Source organism: Bacillus rossius (genome assembly GCF_032445375.1).
Source record: "Bacillus rossius redtenbacheri isolate Brsri chromosome 4 unlocalized genomic scaffold, Brsri_v3 Brsri_v3_scf4_1, whole genome shotgun sequence".
NCBI classification, from domain to species: domain Eukaryota; kingdom Metazoa; phylum Arthropoda; class Insecta; order Phasmatodea; family Bacillidae; genus Bacillus; species Bacillus rossius.
The window spans coordinates 18,807,345-18,834,428 of NW_026962010.1; the positions used below are offsets into that span (position 1 = coordinate 18,807,345).

The window sequence follows — 27,084 nt, forward strand, 5'->3', positions numbered from 1 at the left end:
CACGGAGAAAACCACCACAAGTTTTCTTTGATATCATAAAAATACAAAAAAAAATTAATAAAAAAATAAACAACGAAAAAAATCCAAACATTCTGGCTTGTACTAAAACTCTATCTTTGCTCAACAATGAAAGGTCAAGGTCACACCCATCCAAGATGGCCGCCGTGACGTCGCAATCCAAGATGGCGGACCGTGAGAAATCTGAGAAGCACCAGCAGGAAGGATTTTCTCCTTGGAGACTATCGAAGCCAACCTCCCTTTGCGATCGATAGTGAGCGTTCCGCATCCCACATTAATGAAATATATATTATTTACCTGCAAGCAACACGTGGCGCCATCTGTTGACGACAGCCGGAACTACTTGCATCAATTTGCTTAACATTAGATAAGTTAACTCTCGCTGATGAAATATTTCAAAAACTCTATTTAAGTAATGGTTCCAATTGGAGAAAACTGACAGTTTGATTCTAACATTAGTCACAGAAGCTACCATGGATCATGGTTTTTTATCTGCAGCTGAATCGGAAGGAAGCCGCTGTAGATACTGTGGCAAGGATTTTGTCATGAGAAGGAATGCTAGACGTCATGAGAAGAATGATTGTGCTAGAAACCCACTACGCAACATGTTAAGCTTTAATCGTTGTAGCAGGTTGTTAACACGAATTGACAGCTTAAAAAGACATGGTAGAACATGTAAAGTCAAGACTACTTACGGCATAGAGGACACCGATGGATCCACTAGACTAAAGAAGAGTGATCTGCATTATGACAATAATTTTCCTTGTCCTGAGCGTGATGGTATTAGCTAACCCGATCGTGAGGAAGAACATAAATTGAAGGATGCTAATGGCTTCGGGAAGACTGAAACTAATGGAAGTATCAACACCGTGAAAAGTGAGAATACATTCAAGCCTATATTCAGTAGATCCTCCATTCTTTGTAAAAATGATGGACTCCTAAAAAGGAAGCATGAAGACGATGAAGACACTTCGACATCATCGATAGCGAATTCATACGGTAATCTGGGTGAAGAGGATGTCTTCTACAGTGATTGTTACAGTGACTTTGAGGCTGTTGACAAAGGCATAGACTGTGATGAAGCACCTAGAGCTGACAAGATCGAAGAATGTGGCGATGTCCTGAGACCGAAACGATGGAAACGTCGGGTTATAATAAATAAATCTGATAATGCTTATTATGATCACTGGGACGATTGATATTAAAAGTATTTATAATAAACAAGCAATTAAGATGGTGGTAGACGAGATTGATTACACATCATAGAAAGATCCAAACATATTGGTTGACCGACTAAGACTTCTACATGGCTCGCTTTGTGCAGGAAACTATCCGTGCATCAAAGAAATATCCTTCATACTCAAAGAACTGAGGAAAGCTGGCTACATACAATAATGGCTTCTTTTACTTGTATTTGTGTAATGTTGAGAAGTAATAAAATATTGAAAGTAAAAATTTAATGTTTTTATTTCTTGTACCTATTCTGATTTCCAACTAAGCCTGTGTGTGTTTCCGGTACTGTATGTGTGATAATTACGTTTCCTGTGTGTACTGTGTGTACGTTCCGTTGCCTGTGTGTACTGTGTGTACGTTCCGTTTTCTGTGTGTACTGTGTGTACATTCCGTTTCCTGTGTGTACTGTGTGTACGTTCCGTTTCCTGTGTGTACTGTGTGTACGTTCCTTTTCCTGCGTGTACTGTGTGTACGTTCAGTTTCCTGTGTGTACTGTGTGTACGTTCCGTTTCCTGTGTGTACTGTGTGTACATTCCGTTTCCTGTGTGTACTGTGTGTACATTCCGTTTCCTGTGTGTACTGTGTGTACGTTCCGTTACCTGTGTGTACTGTGTGTACGTTCCGTTTCCTGTGTGTGTACTGTGTGTACATTCCGTTTCCTGTGTGTACTGTGTGTACGTTCCGTTTCCTGTGTGTACTGTGTGTGCGTTCCGTTTCCGGTGTGTACTGTGTGTACGTTCCGTTTCCTGTGTGTGTGTACTGTGTGTACATTCCGTTTCCTGTGTGTACTGTGTGTACGTTCCGTTTCCTGTGTGTACTGTGTGTACATTCCGTTTCCTGTGTGAACTGTGTGTACATTCCGTTTCCTGTGTGTACTGTGTGTACGTTCCGTTACCTGTGTGTACTGTGTGTACGTTCCGTTTCCTGTGTGTGTACTGTGTGTACATTCCGTTTCCTGTGTGTACTGTGTGTACGTTCCGTTTCCTGTGTGTACTGTGTGTACGTTCCGTTACCTGTGTGTACTGTGTGTGTACGTTCCGTTTCCTGTGTGTGTACTGTGTGTACATTCCGTTTCCTGTGTGTACTGTGTGTACGTTCCGTTTCCTGTGTGTGTACTGTGTGTGCGTTTAGTTTCCTGTGTGTACTGTGTGTACGTTCCGTTTCCTGTGTGTACTGTGTGTACGTTCAGTTTCCTGTGTGTACTGTGTGTACATTCCGTTTCCTGTGTGTACTGTGTGTACATTCCGTTTCCTGTGTGTACTGTGTGTACGTTTATTTTCCTGTGTGTACTGTGTAATCATTACATTTATTGCGTGTAAATTGCATGTATTGCACGTACATTGCGTACATTATGTGTTGGAGCTGATGGAGCTGTTGGAGCACTTGCAGCTAATGGTCAATTGAAGCATAGGAGCAAAATGTAGATGGATCTGGTGACGTGAATTGTAGCTCTTGGAGCCTGGCGTATATTGGAGAGATCGAAATTTTTTTTCGATCAAATGATCCTCTTTTTTAATTTGTAGATTTGACTCTAGTATTATTGTAAATGGTTCTTGATTTGACTAGCGTATTATTCCATACGGTGCATGTATATAAGCGAGTCCTAGACAGCAGGACGCTCAGTTTGTTACTGACGTCGGCGGTGTAAGGATCACCTAGTTTGTTTCTTCTGGTGCATAAGTCGTGTCAATTATCTGTTCTTGAGACCTCGATGGCATCTTTACCGTCTTTAACGTCGAACTCGGAGGTTGTACAATCGTCTACGGGAACCTTGACAACAGCTACGATGGAGAAGGTGCAGATCCCGTTGACAACGCCTCTGACAACACTGGAGGAGACTTCGATATGTGCTGTTCCACCATCAGCTGAAGTTTCATCAGCACTGAATACTTCAATTAATGAAGAGCGTACTTCGCATCAGTGCAAATACTGTGGCGCATCATTTACTATCGCCTCAAATGCTCGCAGACATGAAAGAAGCGGTTGTTCTAATAATGTTCAAAGAATACACTTTCAGTGCAATAAGTGCAATAAACTAATTTCACGTCTCGATAGCTTACATCGTCATTATAAAAAATGCTCCGAGATGTATAATGAACATGGTTATTTATTTGACTCATGTGTTGTACCGGCTAATGAGACTATATAAGTGATATGTACTTCAGTCCGTCTCTGGCTGCGGTGATAAACGGATCGGATAGACATTTAAAGTCATGTAAAAGGCTTAGTCCGTACAATAAGAAGACTGTTTGAATAGAGGAATCCAAAAGGCTTTAGTAATTTGTCAGTGTGTTTTTTGTACTTGTAGTAGTGTATTGAATTTATGTAATAAATTTTTTTTTTTTTAAAGAACTTGTGGTGTTTTTATTTTCTCACACCTAGCACTTTTTTAGTATTTTTTTAAATTAAAGTTGTTTTGTATCGGCCAGGGGTCGAACCAAGGACCTTAGTCGATCCAATCAATTATTATATGGATTACAAATTTATTTAATGAATTTTGGATTTTTTCCCGAATCTCTAGCATTAAAATTACGAATTTCCAATATGGTGGTCTTGATGTCTGATAGGATGATGGTAGTAGAGGATTTAGAGTCTCTTTAAATATGTTGAACATGGTTTATTGCAATTATTATTTTTTACATAAAATTAAACATTATTGCATCGTTCGGGTATCGATCCGTGGACGGGAATCGATCGAATCAATATGTAAATTAATGAGTGATTTATTTAATGAATTTTGGAACTTTTCCCGAATTTCTAGCTAAATAATTACGGATTTTCAAGATGGCGGCCAAATTTCAAGATGGCGGGTGTCATAGTAATAAATGATTACTGCACTCTAGCGGGTAAGAATTAAACTAACATGTTATCAGCGCACTCTCGCCGACGAAAACAAGATGGTGGTCTCCAGCAACGAAGACAAGATGGCGGACATGACGTCATACTGGGTGACGATATATATGCTTTAAGAAAAGTGGTGGGAGTCAGTCTGCCAAAAGTCACCACGGGGGAAGGATCGTTCGCCATTTTTAATTTTTTTTGCGCTCGTCGGGTTCGAACTGAGGACTCCGAATTCCGTGTCGTAAAAGTATATTTTTTATAATTATTTTGTTAAAATTTTATTATTTGAATTTTTTTATAATTTTTAAAAAAAAATTCATTAAAATCGGATAGTAAATAAAGATTTTAAAGATGGTGGCCGTAACGGAAATTGCAACGGTGACGTCATCATCCAATATGGCTGACATGGCATCCTAGTTTTCAAGGTCATGACCTCGGCGGCTTAGAGCGGCTAGCTCTTAGGAGTTTTAAGCCGCTTTTAGGAATTTGGGTTCTTTCTAGGGCAAAACGACTTTTGAGGATTTTCGAAATCCTGATTTTTGAATTGTGGAATTTTTTGAGATTTTTTGGCGGAATTTTTTTCCACAGAAATGTAAATTTTGACGAATTTTGAGGAATTTTGGGCAATTTTTGCCCATTTTTGGCGAATTTTGAGGGTCAAAGGTCAAGGTCAAACTTGTCCCGTTACGCTATTTCCCGTTACACTCCTCCAAGATGGCCGACGTGACGTCACAATCCAATATGGCGGTCGACAATCATCAATCCACAGCCAGAAGCCAGTCCCAGAAAATACTATCCTATACTACTGGTGAGGTAGTGTAAGGGTTGTGGTGACTTGGAAAGGGTACCAGCTAGCTAATGAAGGATAAGGAGCTGTGTGCTTGCCCACCAAGACCACAGGATGGCTAATGTCATCAGTGGCAGTGATGTAGACAGCAGTCGTTGCCCGAGGAGGATAATCAGGGTGTAGGTTGCAAGAATGCTGATTACATCAAGGATGCGAACATCCAATGGATTGGTGTACCTTTCAGCAAAGCGATCGTCATTGCGGCCTCATTCTGTTTTAGAAATGCAAATACACTACTGCTACACCTTAAGTCACCACTGGAGGTGTTTAATGGAAGGATCTACTATCGACCTTGCAGCCCCTGTTTGTCGATTCATGTCGTATCGTGCCTGAACATGATTCCCTCTATGCACTGTGCATCACTGGCACTGGTGTTTCACATGCATCGGAGAACAGATGCACACTGGTTGGGTTGGTAGCATGTATTACCAGCCTTAGTGAACCCGTGGAGACACTGAGGCTTGGCACCAGAATTTGTCATTGAATTGGCTCGCTAATCCTGGTGCTTATTGAGTGGTTTATTTTTAAGTTTCGTTTGAAAAAATAGGAAGTTAAGTGAGAGTGTTTGCTATATTACCAACCAGACTACCTTTCTCTGTTAAGATACATTGATTTCATTTCGTCAGTCTTCTATCGCCACTGCACTATCTTAATTAAGGTATAACATCTTGACAGTTTCTTGTCTATTCATAGTCTTTCATGAAGGTTGTGCGCAACAAATTAGAGAAGTTCGTTGGAACTGAGATAATGAAGATAATAAACCACAGCTCCCCTAGCCATTTAGCATATTCGTCTCCCATACCAGCCTCTTCAGGTGAAATAAGACTGCAGCTGGACTTGTTTCCCACTTTATTTAACATTTTATTTACCGATACATATTAGGTTAAAGGACACATGAATGTAGATTTTTAACTTGCACTATTATTCACAGAAGCCTAAGGCAATGAGACCTCTAATACACCTATACACTTTATGTTGGGTGGCTTAGTAACCACGTGCATTCAAATCTTGTACTGTGTGTAGCTGAATACTGGGTGTAACTGACTGTTTGGGTGTACTAGTCAAACGTTTAGTATAATGAATGCTTGTGTCGCCGAATGTCTTTACAGCTCAGCATGTGTAGTCATTTGTGTTGCCATATAGCTATGTGTGTGCAGCTGAGTGCATTGCCAAGTTATGATATTGATAGCTCAGCAGAAGAGTGGTGGCTGATTGTGGCAGAGAGTTGGTGGCCATTCTTATGATTGTTGGCCTATTGTGTTGATATGTTGCTGTGTTACGATGCGTGTGTGTTCTTGCGCTTGTATTACAGTTGTAGCTATGTGTATCAATCTGAATATTGTCAGAGTTTGTCACAGTAATGTTACCGAAAGTATGCATACCCATGTATGTCATTACTGTCCTGTGCTGCATGATTTGGTTCTACTTCATATGGTTTCGGAGATGATTGGTGAATATACATTTATTCGATAATTTTGCTAGACTGTGGTAAAGTTACTAAGTGAAACCTTGAAGCATGCCAAAACACAGCGAAAGGTCTTTAATACATCAATATATGGTTCGACTCATCCTGTAATCTGGTACCAAATGAGCCTCTTTGTGTTCAAATGTTTTCGGGTGTATTCTGCCTTAACCATGCCGCATCACTGCGCTGCTGGCATTGTTGTACTCTCAGAGTACATAATAGTTACTGTCTGTTTTCATTTCAGTACAGTGTTTCCTGTTTTCTAGAGTGTTACATTTTACATTTCACTGGTATTCCCATTAAAAGTACATCTAGACAATTTAGAAAAATCGCTTATCTGATTTGGCCATGGTGCTGAACATGCCAGATTAAAGATATTTCACTGTATTGTACTGCAAACCATAAGGTTCGAATATGCGCTGTGAATATACTTGGTATGGTCAGGGCCGCAACTAAGGGGGGGCAAGCGGGGCATACGCCCCGGGCGCAAAGCAGTGGGGGCGCCGAAATCGCTTGCATTGTAATTCCTACTACAACTGGTAACTGGTAAAAAGTTTTTTTAACTTGAATGCCAGGAATGTCTAATCTGATTTACAATATAACGTCTCAACATAGTTACAGTAGCACAGAAACTGTTACATGTAGGTATGGAAAATGCTTAAATAGCACCATTTTTCCGTGGGAGGGCCCCCAGACCCCCCGCTTTATTGGTGTGGTATGTGCAAAAAAAGAGGGGGGGGGCATGAATCCATTCATGCCCCGGGTGCCATAGACTCTAGTTGCGGCCCTGCGTATGGTCCTACGATAGGCATTGTGAATCATACTCATTTGGTCCCTAGATGTAGTTGTCGCCATAGCAGTCATATGGCAAAGTGGTTATAAACTTAAATCTTACTACCTAAAGGCCTTTTCACAATACCGCGATGCGACGCGATCTGGCGACGCGATGTAGCGAAGGCAGCGACGTAATTATATGTCGCCAGCTAGTGCACTTCATAATAGCGCGACGCGATCGCCATGCAGCTGGTGAAAAAAACCGAACCAGCCTGCACTCTGCTGGGGATATTTTACAACATGGTTGTAAACAAAAGCTTTTGGCGGTAATATTCAGATTGTTGTTATTATATTTGTACACTGACTGACTGGTAGAAGAATTTAATTATGGATAGGAATCGCGAAGCCCATAATATATTTCTAACCAAGCATTATTTTTCTCCGTCTGATTACAATATTTGTTACTAGAAACATCGTTCAAACACGGCTTTTTCTGAACTTCATCAATCAGATGCACTTCAAAACTCATTTCAATTGAACAAAATCCACGTGTTGTTTACTAACATTAATTAGTTGCATCAATACATAATTTCCTACCTCTTGTTTTCAGTTCTTCTTCTTCTTTACCACAATCTTTTTCTGATTGGCTGTTATTACTGACGTCATTAGCGACATCGCCGAAGCGACGTAACAGCCTCGTCGCCAAGTGAGCTGTCGCGCATCGCGGGCGATGTAGTTGTGATTGGCTGGTTTGGTATGACGTCACGTCACATCGCGTCGCGGTATTGTGAAAAGGGCTTAAAGTGTACAGAGTATGGTCCGTCCTATATTAAGATCCATGTTTTGGAAACTATTAACTCATAGTATTGTAATCCACCCAACAATAGGCATATTGCACACCAGCAAACACTGCGCGTAAAGGATAATGAATATGGAATCTGTAGGACTCGTTCAGAGATGATTGGTAAATATGTATATTATTTTATAGTGTAGGATCAGTGGTTTGGATAAGTTTATTTATTCCATAATCGTTTAATTTTCCTGATAGTAGACAAGGCATTCTTGGAATAGTTTTATAGTAGGAATAAAATGTACAGTGCAGAGTATATGCCTATAGTATGTGTAAACCGTACATAGCATTGTCCTACATTAGGCTTCGTGGTTAAAATACTTGTGACTTATACGCTGTTTATTAGCCAAATAGGTATTTTAAGACGTGTCGAGTGTCGCCGTGCAATATATGTGTAATGCATACGTATGTAGTCCTGTATCGGGTTCAATGGTTTGGAGACTCTTGGCCATAAAGATGGTGTAAAGCATACCAAGTTCGATCCTATGGTAGGCATGATGCTTACTGTGTAGGGCCATGTAGTAGGCTCCTGTTAAAATTATTAGTAAATGGCTTATTGTAGATTAAAGGTGTACTGATTAAGAACGAACAACACACCTTATGGTTGGACGACAATTGCCCTTGTACAGTGAAATATCTTTAATCTGGAATATTCAGAGTTACGAACATGTTCTACAAATATCACCGTCACCATCTTACAACTTACCCATCAGCTCATTCACACCAACACAGTTGAGAGACATGAAACGACTAGAAACCGCAGCCCGCAAACAACCTACGCACCTAGGATACAGAGCGCGGGAATATCAGCTCCACTGAAACGTTTTCCAATGAGATTCGAACCCACGAACCCGAATCACAATCACCTAAATTCTCCCACCGTGCTTTCGAAATGGTCCTCAACACTGAATGCAACCCCGTCAAGTTATCCAACACACACACACACACACCTTAGGGTCACAAAACATCTGGTACTTACATCATTATTAAAACCTAATATCTATCTTCACAACTAGAAGCAGTGGCCATCATCCGCGGCCTGTAGCTCTCCGCGGGTCCGTGGTTCGATGCCCGGATCTGGCATACGGACCTCGAGGCCCGCAATGGCTTTCATGACAGTACAGTTGCAGCTCACCCTGCGGCGGTATCGCCTGATCAAGCAACAAGTCTGAGCCTGGAAGGTTCAGAACCACAGCCTTGCCAAATAAGAGATGTTGCTGGATGATCAAACACTTGTGTAGTTTTAGCAAGATTACAAAGAAATATTAATATACAGTTCAATGATATCAAAAATGTGTTTCAATAAGCTGATATCGCATTGCATCGTTACAAAAATTAACCCGTGAAAGGTGAAGTGTGAAATGTAACACGCTAGAATACAGGCAACACTGTACTAAAATAAAAACAGAAAAAAAATCGATAAACTCAATAAAAATGCTAACTTAGCAGGAATTTTACCTGGGCGTTTATTCTAAGTTTTTCGTATATTCTATCGTAAGATTTCGATGTCGATTCCGACATACTGCTCGCTCGCCGATCGGAACAAATCAGTTTTGCCGACAAGGGTTTAAAATGCTATTCTAAGTGCTCGGTCGTTACGACATTCCCTCGGGATGTTCGGGTCTAACATTCCCCGCCCCTTCTCTTCGGCCTCCTCGTCCAGACAAACAATATGGCTACACTAAACAGCCGTTACATCTTCATCATTTATCACTAAATCGTATCTATTTATATTAACTCTGCGCTTGCAAAAAGGTAAGATACTGTAAAAACATTAGAACAACATATATTGTGAATAATACCATGTCGCAAATGAAAGAAACATCTTGTCTTTTTTTAGCACGAAACAAGGGAAATTTAGAGTGAAGTTTCCCGCTGTATGCTGATAAATTATTCAATGTATCCACACGTGTACATTTGGGTTAGAGGAATGGTATTCGTTGTATGAAAAATCTTGTGCAGTTCACACTATGAACATCTTGCTAGATTAAATGTAACACAGATGACTTTATTATTTTTTATACCTGAATGGCATTAAATTATAACAGTGTTTTTACGGCTATTAGGCGATTTCGTACATTTAACATTTAAACACTTAAAAAATGAGCTTTTAAAAGTTAAAAAAAAATTACCGATTAACCAAAAATAAATACACACTTATTCTCAAGCCTTATTTGGAGTTTATATACTACTAACGACCCGCCCCGGCTTCGCACGGGTGCAATGCTGATACTAAATATTCTAATTATAAATATATAGACTAAAAACAAAAGATAATCAACAAATATCAACAACAAAAGATACATATTCTATTCAGTTCTTTTTGAACTTAAATACCTTAACTTAAACTACGAATTTCGATAATTAATAAAATAAAAATATTTTACTTACTATTCGTTTGACTAAAAACAAAATATAATCAACAATTATCAACAACATGATCTATCTCGTAGGGTTCAGCCAGCGTTTGAAATGTAAGCGCAAAAAAATGTATTTACGACATCACATTAGAAACCTCTAAAATTATCAGTGTTTCTCTACTATATTATGCATGTATTATACATATAAACCTTCCTCTTGAATCACTCTATCTATTAAAAAAAAAACCGCATCAAAATCCGTTGCTTAGTTTTAAAGATCTAAGCATACATAGGGACAGACAGACAGCGGAAAGCGACTTTGTTTTATAATATGTAGTGATAATAATGACAATAATATGTACTTAAATTAGCTCTATTGTTAGGGTGACTGCAGAGCTCGCTAAAACTGCTGCGTAAAATTGTTTCGGGGTCGGTTCTCCAACAAATTGAAAATTCTTTTTATTCTATAAAAAATCATTATTCATTTTTATCCACAAAAATATTTTAAAAACGAGAAAAATTTATGTGGATTTTTGTTACATATCAGTGCAATCTCCAGTAATCTCGAATAACAAAACAAACTCTTTAAACTTAATTGTTTGAATAAATATGAAGTCTTTTGAGCTTAGTATAAAACAAGAAATAATATTTTTAAATGTAAATTAAAATATAAAATACGAAAAAAAATAGCACTATATAATATCTGAGTATGCTGCCAAATATAGGCAAGACAAGATTAAAACTTAAAATTCCAGGTACCTTAAAATAATTTGAAGTCTTTGTCTGGGAAAAAAATTAAATTACTTAATTTAGAGACAAAAAAAATTGTTAAAGGGGAGACCTGAAATCACAAAACTTTTTTATTGTGGTTGCAATACCATGACCTAACACACTCTCCACTTTTTCAGGTGACAGAATGAGAAAACTATAGCTAAAATAATGAGTAGTTTGTGTTGGAATCATAGGTAAATAAACATAAATTCGTAAATTTATTTAAATTTACTTTAAGAATAATGCAAGTAGTGCCTAAACAGTGAATGCGTGGATATTCAGCTTATACGTAACTGTTGCCACCACGCAATGTTTGAAAGCGAGTGGCTGATCGTGAAGTCAGGTTCCGACCTCCTAGCAGCAGTCGGGCTCTCCTATCCCGGTCGGCGGCCAGCGAGAATCGAGACGCCACACTTAACTTAGAATACCAAACACGTGAAATCTTCCGACAATCGTCATTTTACGTTCGGGAACTCCTTTCCGAGTAACTCCTGGCAACCAGGTCAACAGCCGAAATCCACCCGAGAAAATCTCAACTAAGCGTCTCAATCGGTGCCGGATAACAGGATTGTAGGAACCATAGAATGAAAGATTAACACATTTTACTGTTATTTTCCCTGTGGTTTGTGTTAAGCGCCACAAGCATGATGCTACAGCAGGTAAAGTACTTGCAGTACTGAATCCTATGGTATACTTCGTAGTTCCAACACCTTTGGTTCACGTTCTTGTAACTGGTGCATAATAGGCAACTGGTGCATAATAGGCTTAAAATGTGCTTTGACTTTTAGGCGTTCTGCTGCTTGGTGCCGGGTTGCTGTTGAGGTGGCGATGATTCGCCAGGCAACAGCTGGCCCATGCGCTAAATACTACAACTCTGACATAATTGCTCAGTTTGAAAGTGATTATTAGTATAGGTCTAAAGAAAAATTTTGGGACTCAGTTTTAAGGTAAAGTTTTTGTAATCCTTATACATGATCGCCGTTTTCAAATTGTGTTTATGTCCGCTAGGGATTCATGTGGGAAATCGCTCCGGAGTTCTCTGCTCTGCTGGTGTTCGCTGAGCATCGCTACTATGGGGCCTCCTTGCCGTATGGCAACAAGTCTCTGTCGGTGAGTGTACTGTCTGCCATGTCCACCTCAGTCGGCTAGGTTAGCCTCGTGGGCGGACACAACAGGGAAGCCCCGGGACCTTAGGCTCAATGACACTGTTTTGTATGTGTGGAGAAATAAATTAGCAGAGAAAACATGCGCCGACTGGCTCATCACTTGGCTCTTACAACCAACAGATCTTACCAAGAGAATGATTACTTAACGAAAGGATCTGATTTTGTATAAAAAAAATTACATATATAGTTCGGTTTAGGCCATTTTTATTTTAAATAATATCATGCACATAGGCACTTAACTTACAAATATAAAAATGAGTATTGTAGTTAACAATAATCGTTCGTAAACATTACCAAGCTTGGGAGCCCCGCAAGAGAAAATAAACATAACAAAAATTATTAACACAAGATTTTCTATTAATTTTACATTTTTTCCAATTTTCTTGCATTAAAAATGCATATTTTCAAGATGGCAGCCGTAACGAAAAGTGAAATAGTAGGGAGTTCGATTCCAAGAGAAAGTAAATTGTCGGAAAACTAATTGGTGGAAATTTATAGAATTCAAAATGGCTGAAAACAAAATGGTTGGTTCTAAATGGTTGCGGGTTTAAGAACAAGTTCAAAGGTTTAGGTCTACGTAGAATTACAATTATTTACAATATCTTCTACTGGTTGTTTTTTCCCAAGCTTCGGCCGCAATTCGAAATTTCAAATTTTAAAATTTCTCAAAGCATCACCATTTGAATTTTTTTTAAGCTCCGAAGAAAAATTCCTGAACAGAAAATGTTTTGACCAAAAAGTTATATATAATTATGTAGGTTTTCATTATAAATGCTATTTTATTACCAGCAGATGTCTGTATTAAATTGAAAAATAAGTTAAAATGTTAAATGGTTGTGAATTTGCAGAGTTTTATTTATAAGCACGTCGAGTAATACATACATTTGCTACGAAAGGTGCAGTATTCCAGAAACTTACACTAGTTGGAAGAAAAAATTGGTAGCAATTACTTCCCAATCTTTGAGCATTCCAAGACATAGCAGACATAATGTTGGAAATTCAATTATTCCGTGATGATTTGTTTGTGTCATGGTCCAACTATCTTTTTTTTAAGCATAAGGTATTTTTTCAAAATGAATTTCTCTAGAAGACTGCTCATTGGCGTTAAGTATGGGGTTAATTAAAACTGTTTTATATTAGAATTATTACACTTGAGACAATAAAACGTTATCTTGGTACAGACTAAGGTTGTAAACATACATGGGAGGATTGTCAGATTTGTGTCAATCCCTGGGTTGTTTGTTAAAAAAATTACATTATTATATTTAAAAATCAAATATCTCATTTAAGTGAAGGGTAAAAAAGTACAAATTTAATACACGCTGCTAAGATGACTTACTAAATATTTGTACAAAATTTTTATTAAACTCCAACAAAATCTTTTTTAACTAGTGCTCACTCTTAAGGAATGACAGCTTCCTTCTTGGTTACCGTTGCAGGACCTGCAGTACCTGGGCTACCTCAGCTCCCAACAGGCCCTGGCCGACTATGTGGACCTCATATCGCACCTCAAGATGGGGCTGTCTGGGGCGGCTCACAGCGCCGTCATAGCGTTTGGCGGATCCTATGGAGGGATGCTCTCTGCTTGGTTCAGGATGAAGTATCCGTACGTGGTAGACGGGTGAGTGACTTGGTCATCACATCTCTTGACACTTCTGCTGTTGAAGCCATATTTCACTCCAACTTCTGTGGCCTGTGTCGATACTGGGACTGAAGCTGGGGCGTGGTGCATAGTTCCGATGTGGATGGGGTCACATGACCGGCTGCCCTGATGTCATGATGGCCATTTTTTTGTGTCGAATATCATCAAATTTACTCAAAAATGACTCACAATTCCTAGAAATTTCCCCCTGTTACTGTAAAAATTCCCATTTAAAGGGGAAATATTCCGTTTTCTTTCCCAAAAAAATCTCGAGTGGCCAAAATTCCTCGGAGAGGGGCAGTATTCCTCGGAGAGGGACAATATTCATCGGAGAGGAAATTTTTTTTTCATTAGCCCCATCTGAGGTCATGACATTGACCGTAAACATTAAATCTTTAATATTCAACCAAAAAATTCCGAAAAAATTTCAAAAAATATAAAATAATTGCTTACGTCACACCTACCACCATGGCTTCTATAAACGTTGCACTTTTCTTTACCCCCGCCATTTTGGATTCTATAATGCTGCACTTTTCGTTGCGGTCGCCATCTTGGATGTGTATGACGTCATCGTTGCGCTTTTAGTTACGACCGCCATCTTGAAAATCTGTAATTATTATCCGATTTTAATGGGAAAAATTTTAATATTCATAAAAAGATTTACTTAATACGATTTTATTTTAAAAAAGCACTTACAACATGAAGTCCTTGATTTGAACCCGGTGAGGACAAAATAAAAATGGCGATTGATCCCTCCTCCACGGAAGCCACCCGACAGATTGATCTCCCACCACTAATGCCAAGGTCTAAATTATGCCAAACATATTGTACCCCTTTCTCGGGGTACCGTTTTACAAGGAAATTAAAAGGAAGTTTATATTATAGTTTTCCTTTAGTATAGTTTATTTGAGTATTGGTGTTATCCGTACGGCGGTATTTTTGAAATATTGGTAACGTTTTTCAGCGCTAGTGTCGCCCGGGAGCACCTGGTAACAGTTAGTGAGAATATCATTAAATAATTGTGTTTATTAGTTATATTTATAATGTAGTTATATATTTGCATTTGTATAAAACTATTTTAATTATTAATGCGACATAGCAAAGTTGTACAAGTGGTGATCGGGGTAAAATGAAACAAATCACGAGCACAGCGCGCATGCGCGCGAGGGAGACAGACTTTTTCCCCTCCCTTTTTTGAAGGAGGGGAGGGGAGGCAGGCGATCAGCTGTTCTGGACGACGGGCCGGTGTGTGAGGTGGTCCGCGCAAGCGGCCTCGCAAAAAAATGACTTTTGCGAGTGTGGGGCCGGCTTGGGCAGCAAAATAACTCGTTGGTATCTGTGTGCAAGAGTAGCTGTAAAGCTCGTCAAGAAGATGGTCGCGGTACTATCGCGGCGGAACGAGGCTCCTTCCGGCTAGTATAGTCGTCAGCACCGACTGGCCTGACGACCAGTGGGGTTTAGCGAGGATTCGCTAATCCAACGGAGACGACGAGCCGATACGTGAGTGACTTCCCTTGTGATTCCCCTTGTGCAACGGGGTTATGCTGCAAGAGATTGGTGGCAGAAATAATTACGTCAAGCCTGAGAGTGTTATTTTACGTCGGAGGTCTGTTTTTCCCCAGCTACATTTAACAACTTTATGATATGGACACGTGAAGTAAATAATTGAAACTTATGATGAAATTCAAATGGTAGAGACTCGCGTTGAACGTTTTAAGGGTACCCGTCCCCCGAACACTTGAGCACGTCGCGTAACAAGGAAGGTGTTAACTAGCTGGAACTTGGTTTATCAGAGATTTTAAATCACTATAAGGTGTCTATTGTAACTGATGTTAAGTTTAGGGTATTTTTATATTTTCTTATCATGTGCTGGGTATGAATATATATATATATATATATATATATATATATATATATATATATAGTTTATAGCATCGGGCCCGATTTAGTTAATATGTACCGGCGAATGCTTATATTCTTTTAATGCTTGTAATAGTTTGATTTCAGAGGTTCAGATTAATAAATAATTTTTTGTCGTACTTGCCGCAAAAGTTGTGCTTTCTCAAGCAATTTCCTTTCTTTCGCTGTTTAATTTAAGCCTTGATTTTTTTTATACCCGTGTTGAATGCCGAGAGGTTTGGTGAACTGGTGTGCCGTAACCTATTTTTCTGATATGTCGGATGGCGATACTCTATACCAGGTAATTCCCGGCAGTTGTTCGCGGTTTGCGACGCTCCCTTGGGGCTTACGGGGGCGTCAAATGCGCCACTCTGCTCCTGGGATTTGCTTGTGGCTAAGCATAGCGGTTGTGGTTGGTATTGGCGTAATTTCAATGATGCCTGTTAGCTGGATCTATAAGCTGACTAAGCCCGAGTTACTAAGTAACGTTCAGGCTGCGGGTTTGGCTGTAACTGACGATGTGCACCCCGACGAGCTTCGCAAATTATTTCTTGAATATTTAAAGACTGAGGGATGGGTATCGGGTAGTCGCCCGGCCGAAAGGGCGATACGTGAATTTCAGGAAAAAAGTAATCCGGAAGGCCAAGTTGAAAATAAAGTCATCATGGAAGGTATTAAAGGGGTGCCGGGGTTACACGAGACCGCCATTTCGGAGTGGGTTCACCAATTGACGAAAGAAAATGTGGTTAGTAATTTGGAAAGTCTTGGGGTAGTGGTAGATGAGAAGGATGATTGGCCTATGTTGCAATTGCAATTGCTAGCTGAAATGTTAAAAGAAGGTAAGGAATCGCATAAACAAATTCCGCGACATGTCGACAGAGAATTGTAAAATAAGCTGGATAAAATGTCATGGTTGGAGAATATTAAGGCGGTTCCCAACTTGCAACGGGGGGAAATCGAAGATTGGATTTTATTTTGTAGGGAAGTGGAAAAATTCCTGGAATTAAATTATAAGGTGAATCAGGAAATTTTGATGAAAAGTCTGGCAAGTAAATGTTCGGGTATAGCCCACACCGTTATTACCGACGGCATAAAACGCGAGAAAAATTGGAGCGAGGTGAAAGAAAATTTGTGGAGTAGTTTGTGCCCGCGTAAAAAAAAAATTGGGATTAGTGCAGCAATATATATTTAGGTTTCAAAAATTTGATGAAAAAACTGTGGAATATGTAAATGATATTAAGTTGTATTTGAAGGTTTTTGGATTGGAGCTGAGTGAAAGGGCGGTAGTCGATATAACTATCGAAAATATGAATCCTGATATCAGAAGGGAATGCAGTTTTGTCAAATATCCGGGGAATTTAGTGGAATTGAATTCTTGGGCTGTTGAGGTCGATAATGTTATGTTCATGCGTCGTGAGTACGATAAAAGGCGAGTGGATAATAAGACTGATGTAGTAAGCGTGGGTAGCAGTAGGGTAGGAGAGGAGGATAAGGAGGTTGAGAGTGAAGTTGTGGAGCGGGATAGAGTAATGAGTAGGAGAGGGCAAGAAAAATGTGAGTGTAGTTATTGTGGGCAGGCCGGGCATTTAGCCCGTTTTTGTTTTAAAAGAAAAAAAGTCCAATACGTCGCTGAGGTTAAGGGATTAAGGGCTTGTTATGGTTGCGGAGTGAGGGGTCACGTGTTGAAGGAGTGCAAAAAGAATAAAGCAAAAGATGTGGTATGTGGTTTTTGCGGTAAACGGGGGCATTGGGCACGGAGGTGTGGCATTAAAGCCGAGCTACGTAGACTTAGGTTCGGAAATAAACATTTTTTAGCGGTGATGAGGAGTTCAAACACTTTCAATATTGGCGTTGAAATAGAGGGAAAGGCGGTTAAAGCACTCGTGGATACGGGTGCAAATAAAAGTTTTATAAACAGAAATTATTTGGTGGAATGCCAGCGAGAAAATAAAAAATTTAAAGGGAAGAAAATTGTTCAAGAAGAAGTGATTAAGGTGCAATTAGCGGACGGGAAAGTGTATGAGTGCGCTGAACGGGTAAAGTTGCATGTAAAAATTGATAAGTTTTCCTGGGACAGGGAGTTTTTTGTCATGCCGAATTTAGTCAGCGAACTGATTTTAGGGATGGATTTCCTCACGGATACCCAGGCAGTTATTAATTGTAAAAGAAAAGAAGTGAGGTTTGGGTTTGAACCAAGTGTGAAAGTACCGTTTGGAAAAGGGAAGAAAGGTAGGGTTATTTGTGGTGGTATTGAGGGTGTGAAGGAGCGTTTAAATACGGAAGAGGTGAAGCAAATAGAGAGGATCATAGAGGATTTTAATGACGTGATATGTAAAAAGGTGGGTAAATGCGAGTTGGCTCCCTATAAAATTGAGCTGACAGATAACACCCCGGTTAAGTGTGTGCCATACCAATGTGCCCCTCCCAAATTGAAAGCTTTTCGGCAAATAATTAAGGAACTTGAGAAACAAGAGATCATTGCTCCTTCCAACTCAAATTATGCTTCTCCGGCCTTTTTAGTAAAAAAGAAAAAGCCGGGAGAATATCGTTTAGTTTTGGATTATCGTTTGCTCAACCAGAAAATTAGGCTGTATCCTTTCCCCTTACCAAAAATCGAAATTATTTTTCAATATTTAAGCAAAGCTAAATATTTTACGGTGTTAGATTTAAATGCTGCTTTTCACCAGTGCGTCCTAGAAAAAACCAGTCAAAAGTTTACAGGATTTGTTACACCCTGGGGGCAGTATGAATGGAAGAGGGTACCATTTGGGGTCAATTTTGGAGCGCAATGTTTATCTCGTATCTTAGGAAATATTTTGCAGGATTTTCAATATAAGTTTGTTTTAAGTTTTTTAGATGATATTTGTGTATTTTCCGAGAGTTTTGAGCAAAATCTTCAGCATTTGAGAAAGGTCTTGGAAAAATTAAGAGATGCCGGATTTACAGTAAACCCGGAAAAAGTGTGTTGGGCGCAAAGTAAGATTAAGTTCCTGGGTTTTGAAGTAGAGGAGGGTGTATTACAAATGGACCGCGAAAAAATTGCCCCAATTGTTAATTTCCCTGCGCCAAAAAACGTTAAAGGAGTTATGAGGTTTTTGGGAATGATAGGTTTTTTTAGTAAATTTATCCCTGAGTATGCCGATATTTGTGTTCCCCTAAATCAGCTAAAAAAGAAAGGGCAAATTTTTGTATGGGGAGATGAGCAAGAACAAGCCTTTTTGAAACTGAAAAAAGCGATCTCTGAACCCCCCATATTAATGTTACCGGACTTTGAAAAAAGATTCGTAGTGCAAGTAGACGCCTCTAGCAAAGCGTTAGGGGGAGTTTTGCTTCAAGAAGCTAAAGACGGGTTTCACCCAATTATGTATGTAAGTAGAACATTGAATAGGCATGAACAAAAATATGGCGTATATGAGAAGGAGGCGTTGGCGTGTATTTATGCTATTGAGCGATTTGAAAATTTTCTAGAGCACGCGGAATTCGATCTGTGGACTGATAATGAAGCATTAACTTGGTTATTCTCCCATCCCCGCCAATTGGGAAAAATAGGAAGATGGGTTATGAGGTTAACTCGTTTTAGGTTTAAAATTCACCATCTTAAGGGACGTGAAAACGTCATTTCCGATGCCCTCTCTCGAATGTATGATTCACAGAATTTTTGTAGCGAGCCAGACGAGGAAGAGGTAGGGAGTTGGCAGGGAGATGATAAAGGCGAAGGAAGTGAAAACGAGCACAGTGATAGTAAGGAAGAAGGCGAGAATGGCGAACCAAGGGAAAATGAAGTTTGTAATGTGCTGTGGGGTTTTCCGGAAAGTTTTGAAAATATTAAAGAATATCAGGATAAGGATCAAGAAATACAAAATATTAAGACTCGTATGCGAGGATCGAAAGATGATGAATTTCAGATATTTAAAGACCAAATTTATAGAGTGCAAGGTGGAAAGAGAAGGCTGGTAATCCCTGTTTTGATGAGGCCCATGATTCTACGTTATTTTCTTGACTCTGTAATAGGGGGACATGGTGGAAAACAGAAAACCCTCGATAAAATTTCTGAACATTTTTATTGGGAAAGTTTAAAAAAGGATGTGGAAGAGTATGTAAAGGGGTGCGAAGCCTGTCAATTAGCTAAGCAGCCGGTGAATAGTATGGTAGGTTTTTATTCAGTGGAAAGCCTTTCCAGGCCCTGGGAAAGGGCCTATGTTGACGTGTTTGGGCCCCTGCCCCGATCATTGAAAGGGAACAATTGTGTTTTAATTTTATTAGATGGTTTCAGTAAATTTTGTGTACTATTACCTATGCGGGACATGAAAAGCGCCAGGGTGATTTCCGCCTTAGTTGAGAGAGTCTGGAAGCTTTTTGGGGGACCCGAGCAATTGGTTTCAGATAATGCGAGTTATTTTAATAGTCACAGTTTCCAGCAGATGTGTTTTAGCTGGGGTATTAAACACGTAAACACTAGTCCACACTATCCGCAACCGAATTTAGTGGAAAGATTGAATAAGGGGGTGAAAGCAGTGTTAACGATTTTTCACCATGAACAGCATAGGAAGTGGGATGAGTCACTGGAATTTTTAAATCTTGGATTAAATATGACGCAACATGGAAGCACAGGTTACACCCCTGCTAGTGTATTTTTGGGACGAGAACTATGTCATCCCTTGTTGAACATATGGGGAATTGAGCCAACTAACTTTACGGTGTCTAGCCCCCGCCTTCTGGAGAAGGTTTTGGACCGAGGTTTCAAAAAATCTGGGTAAAGCTCGCTCAAAGTTAGCCCAGAAATATAATAAGGGGAGAATTGCAAACCCTTATAGGGAAGGTCAAGAGGTGTTATGCCGCCAATTTTTAGCCAGTGATAAGGGAAAATACCTTAGTGCTAAATTGCAATTTGCGTTTGCCGGGCCTTATATAATTAGGAAGTTTTTAGGTCCAGTTACGGTGCTTCTAGAAGATGTGGAAAAAGGGAAGTTTGTGAAAAAAGCACATGTTAGCCACCTTAAACCTTATTCTAGGAAATCTTAAATATGGTAATTTATAGTTTTCTAAGTTATTAGGGTTTAGTCTTCTTGGTAATTATGTTTTAGAGATTGTAAAGAGTGCTCATATAGTTGTATGGTTGTATGGTATGCGCCGTACGTTTTTGTTATTTATAAGTTTTTGGTAATTTTTTTTTACTGCATTAATTTTGGGGTAGGTTTAGTTTAGCTTTCGGAGTGAGGTACCACTCTATTCAGTGTGTGTTCTATCATGTCTCTTGACTCGTGTTTTTGAGAAATTTTCCGCAATCTGTTTGTGATTCTAAGGCTGTGATTTATTTCCTTCTATATGTATTTAAATGTTTTATTCTATGTTTTTATTGGTACCTGCCCAAAGAAATTGTTATTACCCTAGTTTTATTTTTAAAATTTTTTTTGGGGGGATATTGTACCCCTTTCTCGGGGTACCGTTTTACAAGGAAATTAAAAGGAAGTTTATATTATAGTTTTCCTTTAGTATAGTTTATTTGAGTATTGGTGTTATCCGTACGGCGGTATTTTTGAAATATTGGTAACGTTTTTCAGCGCTAGTGTCGCCCGGGAGCACCTGGTAACAGTTAGTGAGAATATCATTAAATAATTGTGTTTATTAGTTATATTTATAATGTAGTTATATATTTGCATTTGTATAAAACTATTTTAATTATTAATGCGACATAGCAAAGTTGGACAAGTGGTGATCGGGGTAAAATGAAACAAATCACGAGCACAGCGCGCATGCGCGCGAGGGAGACAGACTTTTTCCCCTCCCTTTTTTGAAGGAGGGGAGGGGAGGCAGGCGATCAGCTGTTCTGGACGACGGGCCGGTGTGTGAGGTGGTCCGCGCAAGCGGCCTCGCAAAAAAATGACTTTTGCGAGTGTGGGGCCGGCTTGGGCAGCAAAATAACTCGTTGGTATCTGTGTGCAAGAGTAGCTGTAAAGCTCGTCAAGAAGATGGTCGCGGTACTATCGCGGCGGAACGAGGCTCCTTCCGGCTAGTATAGTCGTCAGCACCGACTGGCCTGACGACCAGTGGGGTTTAGCGAGGATTCGCTAATCCAACGGAGACGACGAGCCGATACGTGAGTGACTTCCCTTGTGATTCCCCTTGTGCAACGGGGTTATGCTGCAAGAGATTGGTGGCAGAAATAATTACGTCAAGCCTGAGAGTGTTATTTTACGTCGGAGGTCTGTTTTTCCCCAGCTACATTTAACAACTTTATGATATGGACACGTGAAGTAAATAATTGAAACTTATGATGAAATTCAAATGGTAGAGACTCGCGTTGAACGTTTTAAGGGTACCCGTCCCCCGAACACTTGAGCACGTCGCGTAACAAGGAAGGTGTTAACTAGCTGGAACTTGGTTTATCAGAGATTTTAAATCACTATAAGGTGTCTATTGTAACTGATGTTAAGTTTAGGGTATTTTTATATTTTCTTATCATGTGCTGGGTATGAATATATATATATATATATATATATATATATATATATATATAGTTTATAGCATCGGGCCCGATTTAGTTAATATGTACCGGCGAATGCTTATATTCTTTTAATGCTTGTAATAGTTTGATTTCAGAGGTTCAGATTAATAAATAATTTTTTGTCGTACTTGCCGCAAAAGTTGTGCTTTCTCAAGCAATTTCCTTTCTTTCGCTGTTTAATTTAAGCCTTGATTTTTTTTATACCCGTGTTGAATGCCGAGAGGTTTGGTGAACTGGTGTGCCGTAACCTATTTTTCTGATATGTCGGATGGCGATACTCTATACCAGGTAATTCCCGGCAGTTGTTCGCGGTTTGCGACGCTCCCTTGGGGCTTACGGGGGCGTCAATATGATGTAATGACAGCCATTTTGTTTTCGACTGCTAGAGAGCGCAGCCACCATCTCGTTTTCAGTAATCTATACCAGAAGCGCTAGTGCCACATATAACACACGTCTGTCAGAGTGAACTGCCGCCATATTAGTTTAATTTTTGTTCACTAGAGTGCAATATTGGTTTAATACTGAGGCGTCTGCCATCTTGAATTTTTGGCATCATCTTTAAAATGTGCAAGTGTAAGTTAGAAATTCGGAAAAAATTTCAAAAATCATTAAAAAATTCCTGGTTCGAATAAAGATTGATTCGATCGATATCCGTCCTTGGTTTGGTTCTTGTTTTATGCAATAAAATATAATTTGATTAAAATTACAAAAAAAAAGGGTTCAAGAAAAAACAACAAACTTACAATAATAAAAATTATTACAGAAATTTTACAAGAACAAAATAACAAAGTACAAATGTTTCACGATTTCTACCGTCTTCTTAGAAGGCGAAGCGAGTCCTTAACATGCATGACATGTGTTTTCAGGGCATATCTACATGACAGACGATTAACCAGGCATGTCCAATCAGTGGCCAGACACTTCCAGTCGGTGCCCAGTTACATCCAGTTGGTGTTGCCTAGGAACGTCAGATATGTTGGACAAACACATCAGTCGGTTGGTCAGGCTAACACGTCAAGTTGTTGGCAAGGTACGCCCAGTCGGTAGCCAGACACGTCAATTCAGTGGCCAGGAACAAAAGTCCAATAGGAAGCAAGACGCATCCAGTTGGTAGCTAAGCATGTCTATTCAGTAGCCAGGCACGCAATCGGCTGCCAGGCACATTCATATTGTTACGAACGTTAGCAGGGCTGCGGCGCGCAAGTGCAGCGCTAGCTGGCTGCACCTGGGTCGCCGTTTCCCCCTTCCTTCCCACCGCTCTCCGCGCGACGCTGTTAGTTTGACCTCCGAAACCTGACAGCCGCGGAGTTACGCGAGCCGCCGACACGTGTTTCGAGAGATTTCTGGCGTCGGGTCGGCGCGGAATGACGCGACAGGCCCCAGCCGCGCTCGTGAGTTCTAGAAATGGCGTCTGTGATAAATAAGACGAGGACGCCGGCCTCAGGGGCAGTTCAGTGAAGTCGGGAGTTCTCCCGCGGCGGAGTTTCCGGGCGATAGAGCGGCCAAGTCCCTGGACGAAAGTCCCAGGGCGAAGAGTTCAGTTCCGGGCGATAGTGACGCGGGCGCGGCGGAGTCCCGAGCGAAGTTCCGAGCGAGGTGTCGAGCGGTTCCGCGGCGAAGGCGAGTGCGTCGGCGGCGGCGGAGTGCGGCGGCGGAGTCCCGCGGTGGAGATCCACGAGGGGTGCTGCGGCGAGAGTTGCGCCAGAGGTGCGGCCCAGCGAGGCGTGTGGAACGAGTGACTGGGGAAGCAACATTATTTTTAAGTGCAATTGATTATTTGGCATTTTTAGATTATTTGCTAGTAATGTAAATAGTGGCAATAAATAAAACTGTGTATGCAATAAAATCTTTAGATAATTGGGCTATCCCTTTACGAACCCGGTAAATCGTAACAATATTATAGCCGTCATGTCCAGTTATCAGCTAGGCATGTCCAGTCAGCTACCAGGCACGACCAGTTGTTGCCAAGAACATTTCATTTTTTCATTTCATTTCATTTATTAGCGTCCTATATTTGACAGTACATATGTCCAGGTTTTGTCAGTAACATTATAAATAAAATACATCATAATACACTAACAAAACAATATAAAAAAAATACATTATAACACAATAATATATGTTACAATAAAAAATGATAATAAAAAAACAATGCAGCAATTTATGTAGATGCACTGAGGAATTCATTAACAGAGTATGGAGCTATTCGTAGTAGGTAATCTTTGAGATGTCGTTTAAATATGGTATGTGATTGGGATGCTGTATTTAACAGGGATATCGGTAGAACATTTATTAGTTTAAGGCCCATGTAAAAAGGGTTCAATTCGTATTTTTTTGTTGAATGAAAAGGAATGTGATTCTTATAAATGGATCTGGTAAACTGATTATGTATTTCATTATTCTTTACATACTTAATATTTTGAATTACATAAATGACAACCGAATATATATAAATGGCTGGAAATGTTAAGAGTTTGTTATTCAGGAAAATAGGCCTACAAGAATCTGTCTTACTAAGATTATAAATAATTCTAATAACCCGTTTTTGAAGCTTAAATATCTTTAGCCAATTTAAGGAATTTCCCCAAAAAATAACACCATATCTCATTATTGAATATATGTTTGCATAATACATAGCAATTACTGCTTTATGTGAAGTTACAGTATTAATAGTTTTTATGGCAAAACAAAGAGAACTAAGTCTACGACACAGAAAAGATATATGATTAGTCCAATTTAGATTCTCATCAAGATTCAGTCCCAGTAATTTTGCTGTTTTTACATCAAGTTTGTGCAAAGGTAATATCTGTCTTTGACCTGGCATGTAAATTCAGTGGCCAGGATCTCACGTCGAGTAGGTGGCAAGGTGCATTCAGTTGATGCCCAGACATGTTATAGTTTTTATGCTTTGTAATTGTTTAGTTAAGTAAGTATTGTTGTTTAAGGCATAATGTTTACTAAGGTCTGTGTTACGGAATAACTATTTACAATTTCTGTAAATAAATTGGTGGTTGATATCTTATATGTATAAGATTTTCTATATATGCTGTCCTTAAACATTTAAGGTCTTTGATCTTTATTTCCCGTTGAATTTTTAATATAGTTTACCTGCACCTATTTCCGGAAAAAGAAAGTCATGTTTTAAATATGATAATTTTTTGGTAACATCTATAACATGGCTTGAGATATAGACATGCCTTCAGGACGAGTGCGGGAATTGTCGGTTTTTAACTTAGGAAGCAGTACCAGTGGTGTAAAAAACATTACCATAATTTTCATTACATAGACTTGATTGAAGAACCTCAGAGCGATGGCGAAAATGTTGTGATTTCTATTCCTTATACAAGTACCGAAGGGGTGCCAAAGAAGAAAACCAAACTAACAGATTTTTATAAATCTGAGTAAAAACCATATCCTAAAGTTATGTTTTCACACATGACTTCTTTGAGAGTATACCATTTAAGGCAATTCAATGAATGTGAGGATTTGAGAAGGCTCTTTGAAGCATCAGGTCACAAAATACCGAAATCTGTAGACACTGTTCAAAGTATTGTTACGATCACGAGGATCACGTCACTCGCCAGGTTGGGAGCTGGCTGGCGGCCTTGCACGGTGACTGGAGTCAGATACTGCGTCACGTGGCTGTCACTGACGTAAGGCATGCCACTTGTGAACGGCCGGATTACAAGGGTCGTCTCTACCCCCTTCCCCCCTCCGCTCCCCGCGCATTATAAATCCCTCGCTGAGTGGTCTTAGGGAATTCCGTGGGCCGCCGCGCGAAGTGGCGTGAACAAGCGACGCTATTCTTGACTGTTAGGGCGTCCGGTCGGCCAGGGATGACGCAACTCGTCACAGCTGCTGTCGTCGCGCTATCCTCACTCCGGGGCCGTTGGCGCTGTCGGTGATCGCTGGAGCAGCCTTGAGCGGGCTCCACGTGGTGGCGTGCGGCTCAGGTTGAACCCCGCCATGCTGCAGGGATAGGCGGGTCGCGGCGGTAGGGACCCGCCTGCGCCTGACTTGCTGGCGACTAGTAAGGGAGTATCTGGGCAGAGGACAACACAACAGGGTTTGAGCTTATTGTTGTGCACTATGTCAAATGAAAATATTGTTCTTTCAAATGTGTATTATTATTTTAATTACTTGTGTAAATCATTTTTTTTAAACGGTGTTATGTGAGTATTGATGGAGCTAGGTCCTATTCGTATGCCATGTTTTACATGCCAGTTATCTATCTCAGACTACACACGTCCATTTGGACAATTAGTTAAGCTGCATAAACTATATTATCATCGGCAAGCTTCAATTTTAAGAACTATTTAAAATAAAAGTTTGTTTTTTAATGTACAAGGAAAAATTTTAATTTAAAGAATCTACAATTTATTTATTCGTATGGAAAATATTTATTTCATTTGAGATCATACCCGCGTCCTTACTATTCTCAATTATTATCTCTTGTTCTATTAAAAAATATTATTAATTTATCTCTATAACTTATAAGAAAGAAGTTTCACTTCTGTCGCGCATGGACTCCACACACACATTTTTTTTTGTAACTTGCCCAAAGAAGTATAACATATGTGACATATATAATATGGCACTCGAAATTATGGAGTGGGACAAAATCCCTACATAAAGGTTTTGCTATCCAGATGGGAGGAGGGGATGGAGATTGCTCTCATTTCCACTTCGATCATTAGCACGGGCAAAATTTGT

At 39.8% G+C, this 27,084-nt stretch overlaps 1 protein-coding gene across 4 annotated transcripts in view; it reads left to right on the plus strand.

Moving 5' to 3' along the window:
* The window catches only part of LOC134541597 (lysosomal Pro-X carboxypeptidase), a 96,184-nt gene that overhangs the window by 25,514 nt on the left and 43,586 nt on the right, over positions 1 to 27,084 (plus strand). For all 4 annotated transcript variants that reach the window (XM_063385141.1, XM_063385138.1, XM_063385139.1 and 1 more), the window contains exons 3-4: positions 12,168 to 12,269; positions 13,765 to 13,946. In XM_063385141.1, coding sequence (XP_063241211.1) covers positions 12,168 to 12,269; positions 13,765 to 13,946 — 284 coding nt within the window. The remainder of the gene's footprint in view (positions 1 to 12,167; positions 12,270 to 13,764; positions 13,947 to 27,084) is intronic.